At 32.3% G+C, this 15,643-nt stretch overlaps 2 protein-coding genes across 3 annotated transcripts; both read left to right on the top strand.

Annotated features, from left to right (window-relative positions):
- The first annotated feature begins 8,352 nt into the window (after positions 1-8,352).
- On the top strand, positions 8,353-13,071 carry EMB2004 (RNI-like superfamily protein). Of its 2 annotated transcripts, none has more exons than XM_088826126.1 (18): positions 8,353-8,560; positions 8,654-8,954; positions 9,623-9,832; positions 10,078-10,136; positions 10,220-10,357; positions 10,501-10,575; positions 10,696-10,779; positions 10,886-10,947; positions 11,096-11,165; positions 11,253-11,328; positions 11,401-11,531; positions 11,621-11,680; positions 11,779-11,853; positions 11,948-12,052; positions 12,134-12,229; positions 12,324-12,404; positions 12,501-12,602; positions 12,729-13,071. In XM_088826126.1, the coding sequence occupies exons 1-18, from the start codon at positions 8,519-8,521 to the stop codon at positions 12,795-12,797; spliced, it is 1,836 nt and encodes a 611-aa protein (XP_088682252.1). In that variant the 5' UTR covers positions 8,353-8,518; the 3' UTR covers positions 12,798-13,071. The 2 variants fall into 2 exon arrangements, with proteins under 2 accessions (XP_088682252.1, XP_088682251.1); XM_088826125.1 differs by having other exon boundaries at positions 8,363-8,560; positions 8,636-8,954.
- Positions 13,072-13,834: 763 nt separating this feature from the next.
- LOC105966541 (snakin-2) lies at positions 13,835-14,692 on the top strand. The gene is made up of 4 exons (XM_012991100.2): positions 13,835-13,990; positions 14,084-14,125; positions 14,204-14,243; positions 14,401-14,692. The coding sequence occupies exons 1-4, from the start codon at positions 13,937-13,939 to the stop codon at positions 14,583-14,585; spliced, it is 321 nt and encodes a 106-aa protein (XP_012846554.1). The 5' UTR covers positions 13,835-13,936; the 3' UTR covers positions 14,586-14,692.
- The last annotated feature ends 951 nt before the right edge of the window (positions 14,693-15,643 follow it).

Consider the following 15,643-nt stretch of genomic DNA (forward strand, 5'->3'; position numbering starts at 1 on the left):
TTTATGCATGAGACGAAAGCATGCATTGCTGCACAAACCCTACCTTATTTTTCGGGCAGGGGTGGTAATTCGCGCCCCCCCCCCCCCCCCCCCCCCCCCCCCCCCCCCCCCACACACACACACACACATATATATATATATATATATATATATATATATATATATATATATATATATATATATATATATACGGCAGGGGTTCAGGAATTATCACCACCCAAGATCACATCCTCGCCAAAGCATCCCCATATCTGATTGAATAGCTCTTTAAAGCACTTGCAAGAATTCCAAATACAATCTAAAAGCCCCATCTTAAAATTAAATGGATGAATATCAACTATATATAAAGGTTTATGTTTTTGCCCTTTCTGTGTGTGCTTTATATACTGTGTTTTTTACAGCATAATACTCAATATAATATATTAATACAATTAATTAGTTCTAAATTCTAATCACTATAATTAGATCGTGATGGGAGATGATTCGCGTGACTAATTAATGAATTGTATATATTATCGGCAAAACTATAAAAGTTTGCAGTAGTTACACATTTGGTTCTCAATATTTACAAAATACACATTCGGTGCCTCATGTTTCAATAATTTAACATTTTTGGTCACTTCCGTTAATTTACCATTAGTCTGTCTCTTAAGGAAGTGATGGACACACGCTCGATTTCGTTAGTACTAACGTAAAATTGACGAAAATGACTTCCTTAAGAGGGACGAAAATGACATCCCTCAAGTTTGCACAATTTTCATTTTTGTGCAAACATATGAAAATTGTGCAAACTTGATGAGGGACAGAAAATTATATTTTTCCAGTATTATCATATTTTTATATATCAATAATAACTTTAAATTATATTAATACGTGACATAATTTAAAAGGGATTAAATGATTAATAATAAGTGAAATTGATTCGTGCATGCCACTACTCACTAATTGCCAACTTTTGTTATCCGCTGTTTAAATAGTTGTCAGTTTTAATATTAAATTATAAAAGTTATTAATATTTCACAAGATAAACTATTTTTTTAGTTAACTTTTGCATATCGAATTTACACTATATATGTACGTCAAAATAATGAGATTTATCTACATGTCATTAATTAGTAGGGTAAATTCCACTTTACCCTCTCGTACTTTGTCTGAGAATCACTTTACCCCCTTGTACTCTCAATTTCATCGATTTACCCCCTTGTACTTGTATAATTTTCCAATACAACCCTTTCCTTCAACTTTTGTCAATTTTGACTCCAACGCCGTTTGGTCAACTCTGTAAATTACAAAATTAACATTGCCTATAACGCGTCGTTTCTCCTCCGTCAATATTTTCATTTCTTCTTCTCCCACCACTTCCCTTCCAAGATATCCTCAAATTGAACCCCTAACTTAGTAAAAATGAAGACCCAAAAATTGATCGATTCCACCCAGTGCAAAGAAAAAAATATATGAATGTGTGAAACTTTCTCTTTTCTAATCTCGAGAGTCAAAATCGAAAAAATTCAATATTTACGTCAATATTTTGACTCTTAACCAAATGGCGTCAGAGTCAAAATCGAAAAAAGTTGACGAAGAGGGTTGTATTGGGAAACTGTACAAGTACAAGGGGGTAAATCGACGAAATTAAGAGTACGAGGGGGTAAAGTGGTTCTTGGGCAGAGTACAAGGGGGTAAAGTGGAATTTACCCTAATTAGTATTTATAATGCTGAATTGTTCGACCCTACACCCTGTGAAAAACACCGGGTGGGTCTTCTGCTGCCACGTGTCTCTTTTTAGTATTTTATAATAGATTCCCCGCTAGGGTTTACCTTTAGGGATTTTAGAAAAAAAAAAAAAAAAAAGAAAGAATACGTGGCAGCAGAAGACCCACCCGGTGTTTTTCACCGGGTGTAGGGTCGAAGGAACCTTATAATGCTCATAAATTTGTATTTTATATATACTACAGTGTCACACTAAAAAGATATATGTATTCACAAGAGTTAAGTGCAAAAAGTACCCTTGTGTTATCTTAAACTAGTAAAAACCACCATGTAATAAAAAAAAAAAAAGCAAAAACCCCCCTATAATAAAAAAACTAGCAAAAACCGTATGTGAAATTTTATAAATAACACACGACCCATTACGTATTTATGTGTTGACCCGACGTAAAAAGACTAAAATGCCCAAGTAAAACACATGCTACATTTATCTGAGTTCTCAGGTCAAACAATTATACAATTTGAAGATCATTATATATATAATTGACAAAGTAAACGTTCTACCATTATTGTTATTAATTCAAATAACTATGAAATATATAGATCAAAGATAATGACTAGTGAACTCATGATAATCCTTAGCTAATTAACTTTCCAAATTTAGTCTTCGTCTTTCTTTAATTAGTCCGTTTAATTACTTAGTTATGCAAATTGCTTATTATAAGTCTACGTACTACTCGGATTCCTCTGTCCAATATTATATGTCGTTTTTTTTGTGGTTGCGCACATATTAAGAAATTCGTAGCAGACTTAAATGACTAATTAACATATTATTCAAAATCCCTAAATTTTAAAATCCTAAACCCTAATTGCACTGCACACTAACTGGATTTTTTTTTTCATTTTCTATAACTTAGAACTTTAGAACATTGTAGAACATTAATACTGGCTTCTATTATTGCCTTTAATTATTCCTTGGCTTTTGTTAATTCCATGTTCCATAAAAGTATTTTCTTTTCCATTTTTTTGAACAAATTCCAGGAAATTTCGATTCAATTAGTGCGAAATCCCGAAAAAATTGCTTCCTTTGTTCTGCCTCTTGGCGTCTTTATTGTTGCTGTGATCGACGGTTGATATGCATTTTCCCGATTATATATTTTTAATTAATCTTTGATATATAGTTGATCATTAATATATTTAGCCTGCTTTTGGTTTTGAATCACTTGATTAAGTTTCTCTTTCCAAAAAAAAAAATCTTAATAAAAGCAAACCCTAATCAGAAGATGGAAGAAGATGCATGTATTAATATTTGGAAGCTGCACAGAAATAATATCATACAAGCATATAATATATTACATTCATCAATTGACGCATATTTAATAAATCCAAATCAAGTCTTGGACTATAAATCAAACCTAATGTTGATCAATCTCAACAAAAGAAAAACCAACAGAATTCAAATAATAAATTTGAAAATTAAAAAAACAAAAACAAATCACCACTCCCTCCGGTTTAATTTTATTGATATTTTATATATGCATGAGATGAAAACATGCATTGCAGCACAAATCCTAGCTTATTTTGTGGGCAGGGGTGGTAGTTTCATATATATAAATATATATATATATATATATATATATATATATATATATATATATATATATATATATATATATATATATATATATATATATATATATATCTACGCCGGGGCTTCGGCGGCGGCATCATCACCGCAGAGATCCCCGCAAAAGCATCCACAAATCTGCTCAAATACCTCGTGAATGAGACATTTGCAAATACAATCTAAAAACCCCATCTTAAAATTAAATGGATGAATATCAACTATATATGTATTATTAATGCATATATATATATATATATATATATATATATATATATATATATATATATATATATATATATATATATATATATATATATATATATATATATATATATATATATATATATATATATATATATATATGTAGCCTTTGTAAGTTTGAAATGATTTTAAAGCTTATGCTTTTGCCCTTCCTACGTGTGCTTTATATACTGTGTGTTTGACGGCATAATACACTGTGGTTACTCAATATAATAATACAATTAGTTAGCTACGCCCGCAAAGAACAATACACAACTAGTAATTAATTAATTTCCATTGTCAGCAATTTCTGGGTCAAGCTCGTCGCACAGGGCTAATGCAATTTTACCTATGTCGTGTAATTAATTTGCAATATATTTGTAATTACATTTGAGTCCTTTATTAAAAAGAATAATAAATAGAGTAAATTACGGACACTCCTGGGGTAAGTTTGAATTACGAAAATATCCCTTATGTTTGGATAATTATAACTATCCTCAATTGCGGTGTCAAATTTAGTGGAATATTTTAAATTATGTGGAATATTCTCCAGTTTGTACCTGTTTTACCACATTTGAACTTCACATTTTGAAACAAGATAATCATAAGATGTGTCTGTTACATGCTTGTAAATATTATATTCTGATACAAAAACTGTATTTATAGACAAAACAAGTACAAACTTGAGACAGCAGCTATGCCTGATCAGATTGGAGGCAAATGAAAATCATGAGTGACAAATTATATACTATTAAACATATAACATCTGTTGATTAGTCCTAATCACTATCAAATCTAATGATAATTAATTAATTAGAAAACTCATTATTAGTGATCCTAAAGACGATTGACTTGGTCTTTCTTTAGTCCCAATTACAGTGGTCTTGGTCAGTTAAAACAATTATGTAAATTGCCAAGTTGAAAACTAACGATGTGAACTTATTACCCGCCAATTAGTTGCTCCACTTGACCTTGTTACTAAATTTGAAATCATCATTAACATAATAAAATAGTAATTTTTAAATTTTACGAAACTATTTGAACAATATTTTACCTAAAACCAGTAAGCTACGAGGCTTTTCTATTATTGAAATCCCTATACAAGAACACCTGACATTTTTTTTTTGAGTTATAGCATATGTAGTATGGAAACTTCAATTCTTTAATGTCGTTTCCACGTTTCAGATACGTTTCGTGTCGCGCACTCGAAGACACTTATCGGACACTTTATGGGTCATTTTGTAATTTCTAGAAAGCTAGAAATATGTTTGAGTAGCAAATTTTTAAATATTTTTGTTGATTCACTAGTTATGTACATGATTTAATGATCAATTGCAATATTTACATATCTTCCCCAACCTCCTGTATCCCCATTTTTTGATATGCCGTTTTTCCGTGTCCGTACTGCATATATTATAGCTCGTACAATTACAAAAACTGAAAAAAATGGTATTTTTAAATATGAGTTCAAAATACCAATTTCTTATTTGTTTATTTATTTTTTGAAAACGTTTCAATCGCCAGAATTGGGATAATATATAAAATCCCGGGGAAACTTGCTTTTCGATCCAATTTTATTTTTTGAAAATAATTTTGGTTTTTTTTCTTCAAATAAGTATATTTATAATATTAATATTGTAAAAATAATATAAATATCCAAAGCTTAGTGAAAATATTAAAAGAATGCAATGGATCATGACTTGTACAAGATTCTTTTCAAATTTTGATTTTTAAGATTCTGGAAGTTTTGGAATCATAATCGAATTAATTTTCCCCTCTAACTAAAAAAAAAATATTCTTTTCGATTTTTTCAGTTCGATTTCTACGCCTAACTAGCCTCATCAAGATCGAAGAAGATGTATTAATATTTCGAGCAACAAATATAATACAAGCATACTACATTAGTTAGTAGTTGATGCATAAATCAAACAAATTCTTGCATTGCAAATCAAACAGAGAAGAAAACCAACAGAATCGGGGATCGAAAACATTACATACACACGCACAAAATATAATTAAAACGGAATTAATCCACCCCCTCCGATTTAGTTTATTGATGAAATGCACGAGACGATATCAAAGCATGCATGCAACACTCAAACCCTAACTAATCACTGATCGTCGCACGTGCTTATTTCGGGGGAAGAAGAAAGTGGCCGGCTCTCCGGCTGTGGGCTTATACGTCAACTTCACATCCGATCGAGCGGCATAAGCAACAGACCAAACATTTGAGAAAGCTGTAGAAACAACCCTCTTCCTCATTTTCTTCTGCCATTATTCTTCAAATTAAATTGAAATAATATATAAATGATATATTTAAATTTATATTTATATATGGGCTTTTGAAATGATTTTTTTGAGCTTATGTTTGTGCCCTTGCTGTGTGTGCTTTATATACTGTGATTAACATGGTTACTAATTATTAATTAATTAGGTTTTAACCTGGTCTATCTTTGATTATTTATTTTCTTTAATTTAGAGTTGTAATAACTTATACGGAACTGAATTTGTATTGATTATTCATAATATACAAGGCTACAAGCTACACTTAGTGGCAACCATTAGCCTAAAAAAATAGAGGACTCTTTAATAGAGAAAAATCCTAATTACACTGCAACTTGAGTAATTTGAAAAATTATTATTGACAAATTAAACATATATACTATGTTTAGTCCCTATCACTATTAAATAAAATCGAATACTAACTCCTCAAATAAAGCCTTGTATGTATTTCTTTAGTTCACAAATACTAGTCTCAAGCTAGTTTATTGCAAATGCTATATCGAGTTATATACACATAGTGACTTATAATCATGGATATAGTTAAATAACTACTCCATAGTCACACATACATATGGTTGTGTGTGATTATGTGTATATCAACATTTATTAATATCTGGTGTTTCATTGGGTGTAGCATCAAATAAACCTCTCAAACGATTATTGAGATGCTACATCAAGTCATATACACTGGGTGATTTTTAATCACTGATGTTGTTAAATAACAACTCACTAAGAACACATACACGTGGGTGTGTGTGTGAGATTATATGAGATCTAACTGTTATTAATTAACAAAATTATGCAAATCGGCAAGTTGAAACTGGGGATGGATTTTACCGGTCTATTCTATGCTACACCGGGTGAAATACAATGTGTAAATCTTTATCATTTATATATACACATAAACATCTACAGACCCACATTGGTGTGTGTATATCAACGGTAAAAAATCACATGATGTAGTATAGTAATAACCGAGTTTTACCTTGTTGTTTTGTGAAACTACTTATTTGGGCTTTTTTTTTTTTTTTTTGAGAAATTAAGTCCATTTATAAAAGGGCTAAAAAGCCCTAAATTATTCAGCTTACACGAGAAAAGCCCATTTAACAGTTCCGTTAACAGAACCAACATTTTATGTCGGGGATCACTATTTCAAATCCCAACTTTTGCTTACTTGAATACCAAAAAAATAAAAAATAAATAATTAATTGTAAATTACTTTAATACCCTTAATGAAATTAAAACTAAAAAAATATTACAAATACTATTTTTCTTTCTTAAATATCAAAAAACCATTTCCCTCCTTCTCCACCTCCTTCTTCTCCCTCCCCAAAAACCCTTCTAAAAAATCTTCCTCACAACAAACCCTTCTAAAAAATCTCACAACAAACCCTTCTAAAAAATATCAAAACTAAAGAAATTAAAACCTCACAAAACGTATAAAATTGAGTTATAAGACAATAATATGGTAGTATATATGAAAGGAGAACACATTAAGGTAAGTATCGATGTCTTTTTTGAGCTTCGAAGTCGATTTTGAAGTTTTTTTTTTTTGAAACCCGTCGGCAATTTTCGACACATACAGGTCGATTTTTTGGTCAATTTTCGACACCAACGTGTCGAAAAAGAAAAAAAAAAAAAAAAAAAAACCAAATTTCGACACCTACCTGTCGAAAATTGTCCAAATTTCGACAGGTATGTGTCGAAAAAATACTGTTGGTAAAAAAAAAAAAAAAAAAAAAAAATTTTTTTTTTTTTTTTTTTTTTTTTTTTTACCAATAGTGTTTTTCGACACCTACCTGTCGAAAATTGTCCAAATTTCGACAGGTAGGTGTCGAAATTTGGTTTTTTTTTTTTTTTTTTTTTTTTTTTTTTTTTTTTTTTTTTTTCGACACGTTGGTGTCGAAAATTGACCAAAAATCGACCTGTATGTGTCGAAAATTGCCGACGGGTTTCAAAAAAAAAACTTCAAAATCGACTTCGAAGCTCAAAAAAGACATCGATACTTACCTTAATGGCTTCTCTTTCCACATATACTACCATATTATTGTCTTATAACTCCATTTTATAAGTTTTGTGAGGTTTTGATTTTTTGAATTTGGAGATGTTTTGGAGGATTTAAGAAGATGAAAAAGATAGGGTTTAATTGGGTTGTCGCGGCAGTTACGAGCACGTACGGTGGCGTTCGGCGGCGGCGGCGTCGGCGGCGGCGGCGGCGGCGGCGGCGGTCAGGGTTGGAGAGGAGAAGAAATGGTGGAGGTTTTTTTTTTTTAACAACAAAGGGTTTTTTTTCTTTTTTTTTATTTGGTTTTTGAATAGGTAATTTCTAATAAAATTTGATATAATTGATATTTTGTATGAAAGGGTGTTTTTGTAATTTTCTTTTTATTTTGGTTTTAAAGTAAGAAAAAACTTATAAATATGTACTCAATTGTGGTTTTCAACTAGGTAGTATTCAACTAAGCAAAAATTAGTATTCAAAATAGTTGCCCCCTTTTATGTCAGAGCGGCATCAAACACTGTTAAACAGCCATCATCTTCGCGAGTCGCCGTTTGTTATTCTAATTCTATCCCCTTTTTCTCTGCAACAACCCAAAATCTCAAGTCCAAAACCCCCCACTGATATATAGATACACCCACACACACACACACATATATACATAAATGGTGTCTTCTTCTACGCTTTCTCTCTGTCCTCATCCAAAGGTACGCAGATATCTAATTGCTCAGTCTGTATCCACTTTTTTTTTCGTTTAAATTGTTTGTTCTCGCACATTTCAGATTAATTTCGGATTTCAGAACAAACATAGAACCGAATTCTGGACCGTAAGCTCCACCGGAAGCGGTTCATTGCTGCAGAACCGGAATGCGGCGGGTGTGGTGTTGCCTTTTACTCTAGTTAGCATCACTTGGAGACCATTGCATTCCAAAAAAATCAGCGTTAGAGCAGCGGCTTCCGGTTCCGGTGGTAGAAGTTCGAGGAGCGGCTCTAGTTCTCGCAGAGTTTACCAGCAGTCTCAGGCGCAATCTCCGCTTGCTCCGGTGAAAGAAATTGCCGCCTCTGTTCTGCCTGTTGGCGCCTTTGTTGTTGTGACGTTTGGTATGCATTTCCCCGATTTTATTTATTAATCGTTGATTTAGGTGTTAGTAGAGTGGATAATGTGGTTGGTTGACAGCATTGTATCAGTTGATTGCCGGAGATTAATGCTATGCAAAGTTTAAATCATAGTTGGAATGACTAGTGTAAGCTATGAATTGATTTTTGTGGTTTTTTTGGTTAATCAAAGTTAAAAGCTTCTTATGATCTCTTGCGAGATTTTTTGATGTATACCCCCTACTAGTTTCATATTCTCGTTTTATATGAAGAAGAATTATAAAATATTGGTAGTTAATTTTACCAGTTTTTTACGAAGGGGCAGGAGGACAATGTGCAACTTGTGTGTACTATCTGAGATTAGATAGCATGCAAACTTAATTCGGCTGTTTGATAATTATATGCAATGTCCGTAGTCAGTAGCTGGTTGAGTGTCTACTTACCTTAGTTCTCTCTTTCTAATTCATTGAATTTTTCCAACTTATTAACATATGATGTCATGAACCTTGAAAAGCAAAAAAAAAAAAAAAATTGTTGCATGTAGTTGAAGGTATGATTAGGTTAAGGCATATAAAAATCAGCGGTATTGGCTTTGCAATCTTTAGAGGGTGGAAAATATTTTTTGGAGAAATTAATTCTCAATTGGTAACTAATCTACACTTTCCAGCTGACAGTTTTATGGAAATTGGTGGAGAAAATCCTTCTACCAAAACCGCCTAAATCTGTAGCTGAAGAGAATCAACCTGGTCAGGGTTTGAAGTGGTCATTTGCCCCTGGTACAAATTTGTTGTCGTCTTTTGGAGCGAAGATTGAAAGGGAATCCAAGCTGAAGCTAAATGATTTTGCCAAAGAGCTTAGGTCATTCCAAAGTGTTGACATGTCAGGTAAATGAAAGCTGATTTCTTATTCAGTTTCGTTATTGATATGGTGATTGCTGTGTTATTATATTGAAGGCGAAAAAAGTTAACTCAATGTATGTTGTCGTTCTCATATCCATTCACTATTACTGTTAAGACATTTTTCAATGCAACCCTTTTTTTCTTCTTTGTGTTGTTTTGTGCATAATTATGCAGAAAGCCCCTTTAAATCTCTGACAGAGAATTGGTCTAACCATACGAGGTGTTGTTAGGTCGCAACTTTGGGGATGAAGGGCTATTCTTCCTAGCTGAGAGTTTAGCATATAATCAGGTGCAATTTCATTTGGACTTTGTCTTTTTAGCTTAGAACTCTTACTTGGGTAACTTGTAATACCCTTACTTGCGCCATTTCAGACTGCTGAAGAAGTGAGTTTTGCTGCGAATGGGATTACTGCTGATGGAATTAAGGCATTTGATGGGGTTTTGCAATCAAATATTGCACTAAGATCTCTTAACTTATCTGGAAATTCTATTGGAGATGAAGGAGTCAAAGTAAGACTTACATCTTCTGAGGTGTTATCAGTGTGTTTTTTGAGGAGTTAGATACACCCTTAGAAGACTTATTCAGATCTTTTCGTGAAACTCTTACATGGTTCCAATTGTAATGTTTATGAAATGATATATTCTTCTTGCAGTGTTTATGTGACATTCTGGTTAACAATTCTGGTATTCAGAAGCTACAGCTTAGCAGTAGTTCATTTGGGGACGAGGTTAGTTTACTTTTGTCATTCAATTGGTAGTAGTACTTAGATGCGCCCTCGTATACATTTCTTGGTAGAAAGTCCTTGACAAAGCTCCTAATTTTATCCTTCTCGTTTGTTATCATGCAGGGAGCAAAGGCAATTGCTGAAATGTTGAAGAAAAATTCAACCCTGCGTATCATTGAACTCAATAACAATTTGATTGACTACTCTGTATGCAATCTTAAGTTGCTTATGACTTTTCTTATATTAGACTGGGGTAAATAAAATTTATTTGACCACTAATTCTGTTTTGTTGTTAATTTGGAAATGGAGGTAGGGATTTTCAGGCCTTGCTGGAGCGATTCTCGAGAATAAAACGATATTGTCCATGCACCTCAAGTAAATACCTTGTTACCCTAATGACCACTTTTTTTAGATTTGAATTCAATACATAAAAATAAAAAGATCTATGTGTATGCAGCTACTGATTTTTGAATATTAGCCTTTTCTTCATCTCATTAAATTTGTATGTATGTTGCTCTTCCAGCGGCAATTATGGTGGTCCCCTTGGTGCAGCTGCATTGGGCAAAGGGCTTGAGGGAAACAAATCATTGAGGGTATCTATTCGACCATTTCCTTTTCGTTTTGTTTTTTTATTAAAATATTATCATCACTGAATGCAGTTATGTCTATAATTTATATAGGAACTGTATTTGCAAGGGAACTCTATTGGAGATGAAGGAGTACGTGCTCTGATGGCTGGCTTGGCTACTCACAAAGGTTTAATTCTACTTTAGATTATATTTTTCTCATGCATGCTGAAGCAGATCTAACAATTAACTTCAAATGTAGGGAAGCTTACGGCATTGGATCTTGCAAATAATTCAATTAGCGCGAAAGGTGCCTTTCATGTTGCTGAATATGTCAAAAAAAGCAAGAGTTTGTTGTGGATTAGTCTTTACATGAATGATATTGGAGACGAGGTAGAAGTTTAAGTTTACTTATCTTCCTTTTAGTACTTCGTTCTTTATATATATGCACTAATCTCTTTCCTTGCTTATATTATTCTCAGGGAGCTGAAAGAATGGCGGATGCTTTGAAGCAAAATCGCTCAGTTACAAATGTTGATCTAGTAAGTAAAGGAACTAATTTTTTTCTTAATCTGGAGTCAGTTTGATTTTTTGAGGTGTTATTGTAATACTAAAGTAACTACGGTACGTATATTTGCAGGGAGGAAATGACATTCACGCAAAAGGGATCACTGAAATAGCGCAAGTTCTGAAGGACAATTCCGTCATTACTGCTGTGCGTGGACACAATTATTGCTTCTCGCAGTTTGTAGAATTTGTTATTTATTGAAGCCGTATAAATATCTCTTTTTTCTGTATCTCTTTTCCAGTTGGAAATTGGTTATAATCCCATCGGACCTGATGGTGCAAAGGCATTAGCAGAAGTTCTTAAATTCCACGGCAGCGTAAAAGATCTCATGCTTGGTTGGTGTCAGGTAAGTAGAGTCGACCATTTTTACGAGATGTCTTCTTTGACCTTCTGTATTAATTTTTTTTTTCTTTTTTCTTTTTTGCAGATAGGACCAAGTGGAGCTGAATACATTGCAGATATGCTGAAATACAATAGCACCATATCGAGCCTAGATTTACGAGCCAATGGTCTAAGAGATGAGGTTTTTTTTCTTTTCTTTTTGCTCGTTTATTGCTCAATATGATTAATTTCATCGCTTGTAACTCATTTTTTTTAATTTTTTTTTCTTCTTGCAGGGGGCAATCTGCCTTGCTCGAAGCTTAAAGGTCGTTAATGAAGCGTTGACGTCGCTAAATCTTGGTTTCAATGAGATAAGAGTATGGAAATATTATTCTTAACGCGAAGATTTTTTAGACCATAATAACAATAGCTTATGTCATTATTTAATACCATTATATATTTTATTATACCAGGATGAAGGAGCCTTTTCTATTGCTCAAGCACTCAAGGCTAACGAAGATGTCAGGCTTTCATCGTTAAATCTTATGAACAACTTTCTTACCAAATTGGGACAGGTTATTTTCCACCTTCAAAATTTGCTTTTTTTCATTTTCTTTCTTAAAAAATAAAAATAAAATAAATCTTCCTAGTGATTGCTACTGTGCTATATAAAGCTTAAATTAAACGTGAAAAACTTGCAGAGTGCGATCACAGACGCGAGCGACCATGTATACGAGATGAATGAAAAGGAGCTTAATGTTGTCTTCTAGATGAGTTCTCTTCACAAGAGGAATATTCTTTTTTTTTTATTGGTTGGGTTAATACTTAATATATTAGCAGTAGTTTTGCCATTTTGCTGCTTGCCTTCCGACCAGTGAGTTAAGAAACTAATTGGAAGGTTATTTTTGTCTCGGTAATATTAGGTAAGACAATAGTAGTTTCTTTCAGGCTATTGAATTTTTTTGCCAAGTTTTAGAGACCCTGTTTTGTATTCTAATGAACTTTTTACCTTAATTCCAAATGAAATTTTCTCTATGTAATAAATAATAAGCTAATTCTAAATTCTTAATGTAATATAAGTATACATACATCATTTTAATTTGTGTCCTTAAATAATATTGGTAAGAGGGAGTTGGATTTCTGCATAAGATTGCAACTCCCAAGAAAACTCTGGATTGCATTTCAGTTTGTCGATCATAAAAGTGGATTCAGAGCTTGTAGAATCCAGCTCAAAATGAGTCAGCAAATAAATTAAGGGTAAATTATCGTCTCTTTTTATATTTGGATAATTACAACTATCTCTATAAATCTTCTTATACGTCTACTTACGGTGTTAAATTTAGAGGAATCTCATTTTATTCTATTTGAGCTTTACATTTTGAAACAAGATAATCGTAAGATATATCTCTTGACTTGTAAATATAAAATTATGGTGCATCAGCAACTGTATTTTTGCACAAAACGACAAACTAGAGAAACGATACATGGAATATAGAATATTATGCTGAATCCAAAAAAAAAAATTCTTTTTTTCTTTGTAATTTAGCCATATTTTAGGGTCCATAATTTACCCTATGGATAAGGACAAAATAGCAAAATAGCAAAAAAAAAAAAAAAAAAAAAAAAAAAAAAAAAAGAGATTATTTAGCCAACTGGGATATGGCTGGATTCCTCATAGCTTGTATTGTATGTCAGTAGTGTTAAGCAGCAAGTGCATTCCAATTTACTGATAAAATTAAAAATAATGTTTCTTTTATTAAATTCAACGAGGCCACCTATATAAATAACAAGCTCTGATGGCATATGTACATGTATATGAAAAGACGAGACTCAAAATCCCACTACATTTCTTGAATCACAACTCCAAATTTCCCATAATATAAAATAATAAAAAATAGACTAAAATAAAATGGCTTATCGTCTGCTTCTTTTATCTGCTCTTCTTCTCTTCTCCCTTGCTCAAGTAAATATTTAAAAAAAAATTATATATATTGTGTGTGTGTGTGTGTGTTCTAAATTTTGATTAATTCTTGATCATCATGCATTGCATTTGCAGGTGTTATCAGACATTGAAAATGGAGATGAAGAAGTTGCACTGGTTAATTTTTTTAATTGTTTGTAAATTGCTCCTATAATTTAATTAATACAGTTTAAATATATGCTGTTCATTTTGTAGGTGGTGAGAGGTACTAACAGAAGGCTTTTACCATATGTTGGTACGCATAATATGCATATTAATAATTTAATTTGTGTGCTGTTATTGATCTTAATTACAAACTAATCAACACTTAATTCCTTTGCTTATATACTAATAACTAATTTCTTTAAATATTTTGTTGGTTGGTAATTTAATGAATGAATGAATGAATGAAGATTGTGGAGGACTTTGCAAAGTGAGGTGCAGCTTACACTCAAGACCAAACGTGTGCAGCAGAGCGTGTGCCACGTGCTGTGTGAGGTGCAAGTGCGTGCCACCTGGCACTTCTGGCAACAGAGAACTCTGCGGAACTTGCTACACAGACATGACCACCCATGCTAATAAGACCAAGTGTCCTTAATTAATCATTTGTCTCAAATTAATTAATTAGTGTGTCAACTTTTCATGAATGTGAGGATGGATGTACACCGTACACGTGTCCTGCTTTTTAAGCTCTGTTTCCCTCAATTTTTGAGTCTTTTTTCTTTTCTTTTCTTTGCTTTGTAGTCCGAATTACTATTATTTTATTACTAATCCATCTATCATTAATTAATTAGCATGTACGAATAAATTTAAAATTAGAAATTAATCCCAACTTCTGATGTGGGCTAAATTGGCCCAGGCCCAAACTCAGCAAAAGCCCACCAACCAGCTGTCACTTATATACTACACATTATTCTGGTGGAATACAGTTCATATTATAAGTATATTTTTTTGGTTTTCTAATTTTTTAGAATTATTTCTGTAAATTAAAATTGTATCGAAAATTGATGTTTCATGTGTATTCTAATCGAACAAATCAAATTTGAAAGAAATCGAGAAAATGGATTTTTCAGATTTTAAAATACAAATATTGAGATGTGATTTATGCGATCGAACATTCATTCCATTACGGCCGTATTGGCCATATTGGGATGAAAACGTAATTTTTTTTAAGGAAATATCAAAACGAATCGAAAAATTAATAATTAGTATGAAAATAAAAAAAAAATGTGTGTGTGTGTGTATATTCTTTTCTTATATACTAAAACCAAAAATATATTGGAAAGAAATCTCTAGAAGTACCAAATTTGTCGCAATCAAATGAGATCCACCGGTAGAACATGAAGTTAGATTTCATTGATGACGTTAACTGAGATGACGTCAATTGAGATGACGTCAGTCTCAGGAATCACCCGACCACGTGTCATCACTCATTAATTAATATCTCGTACCACCGATTGCCCACTGATGATCATGACATACTACTGTGTGTGGGGCCCAACTTAATAATTTCAACATTTCAAATAACACAATAATATTTCAATAACATTTTGCTGATTTTAGAGGATTTTATTAAAGAAAATAAATTAGCATTTAATAATTTAAAAAAAAAAACATTTAGTAGGAAAACAAATACGCCCATCACACAATTGAAGG

The sequence above is a fragment of the Erythranthe guttata genome, chromosome 12, assembly GCF_056151865.1.
Source record: "Erythranthe guttata isolate IM_541 chromosome 12, IM_541, whole genome shotgun sequence".
Lineage (NCBI taxonomy): Eukaryota > Viridiplantae > Streptophyta > Magnoliopsida > Lamiales > Phrymaceae > Erythranthe > Erythranthe guttata.

Coding starts and splice junctions, on each gene's coding strand:
- LOC105966541 (XM_012991100.2), top strand. CDS start 13,937: ATGGCTTATCGTCTGCTTCTTTTATCTGCTCTTCTTCTCTTCTCCCTT. Junction 14,126..14,203: donor GAGATGAAGAAGTTGCACTG/GTTAATTTTTTT, acceptor TTCATTTTGTAG/GTGGTGAGAGGTACTAACAG. Junction 14,244..14,400: donor AAGGCTTTTACCATATGTTG/GTACGCATAATA, acceptor GAATGAATGAAG/ATTGTGGAGGACTTTGCAAA.
- EMB2004 (XM_088826125.1), top strand. CDS start 8,519: ATGGTGTCTTCTTCTACGCTTTCTCTCTGTCCTCATCCAAAG. Junction 10,358..10,500: donor TTGGAGATGAAGGAGTCAAA/GTAAGACTTACA, acceptor TTCTTCTTGCAG/TGTTTATGTGACATTCTGGT. Junction 11,532..11,620: donor TGAATGATATTGGAGACGAG/GTAGAAGTTTAA, acceptor TATTATTCTCAG/GGAGCTGAAAGAATGGCGGA.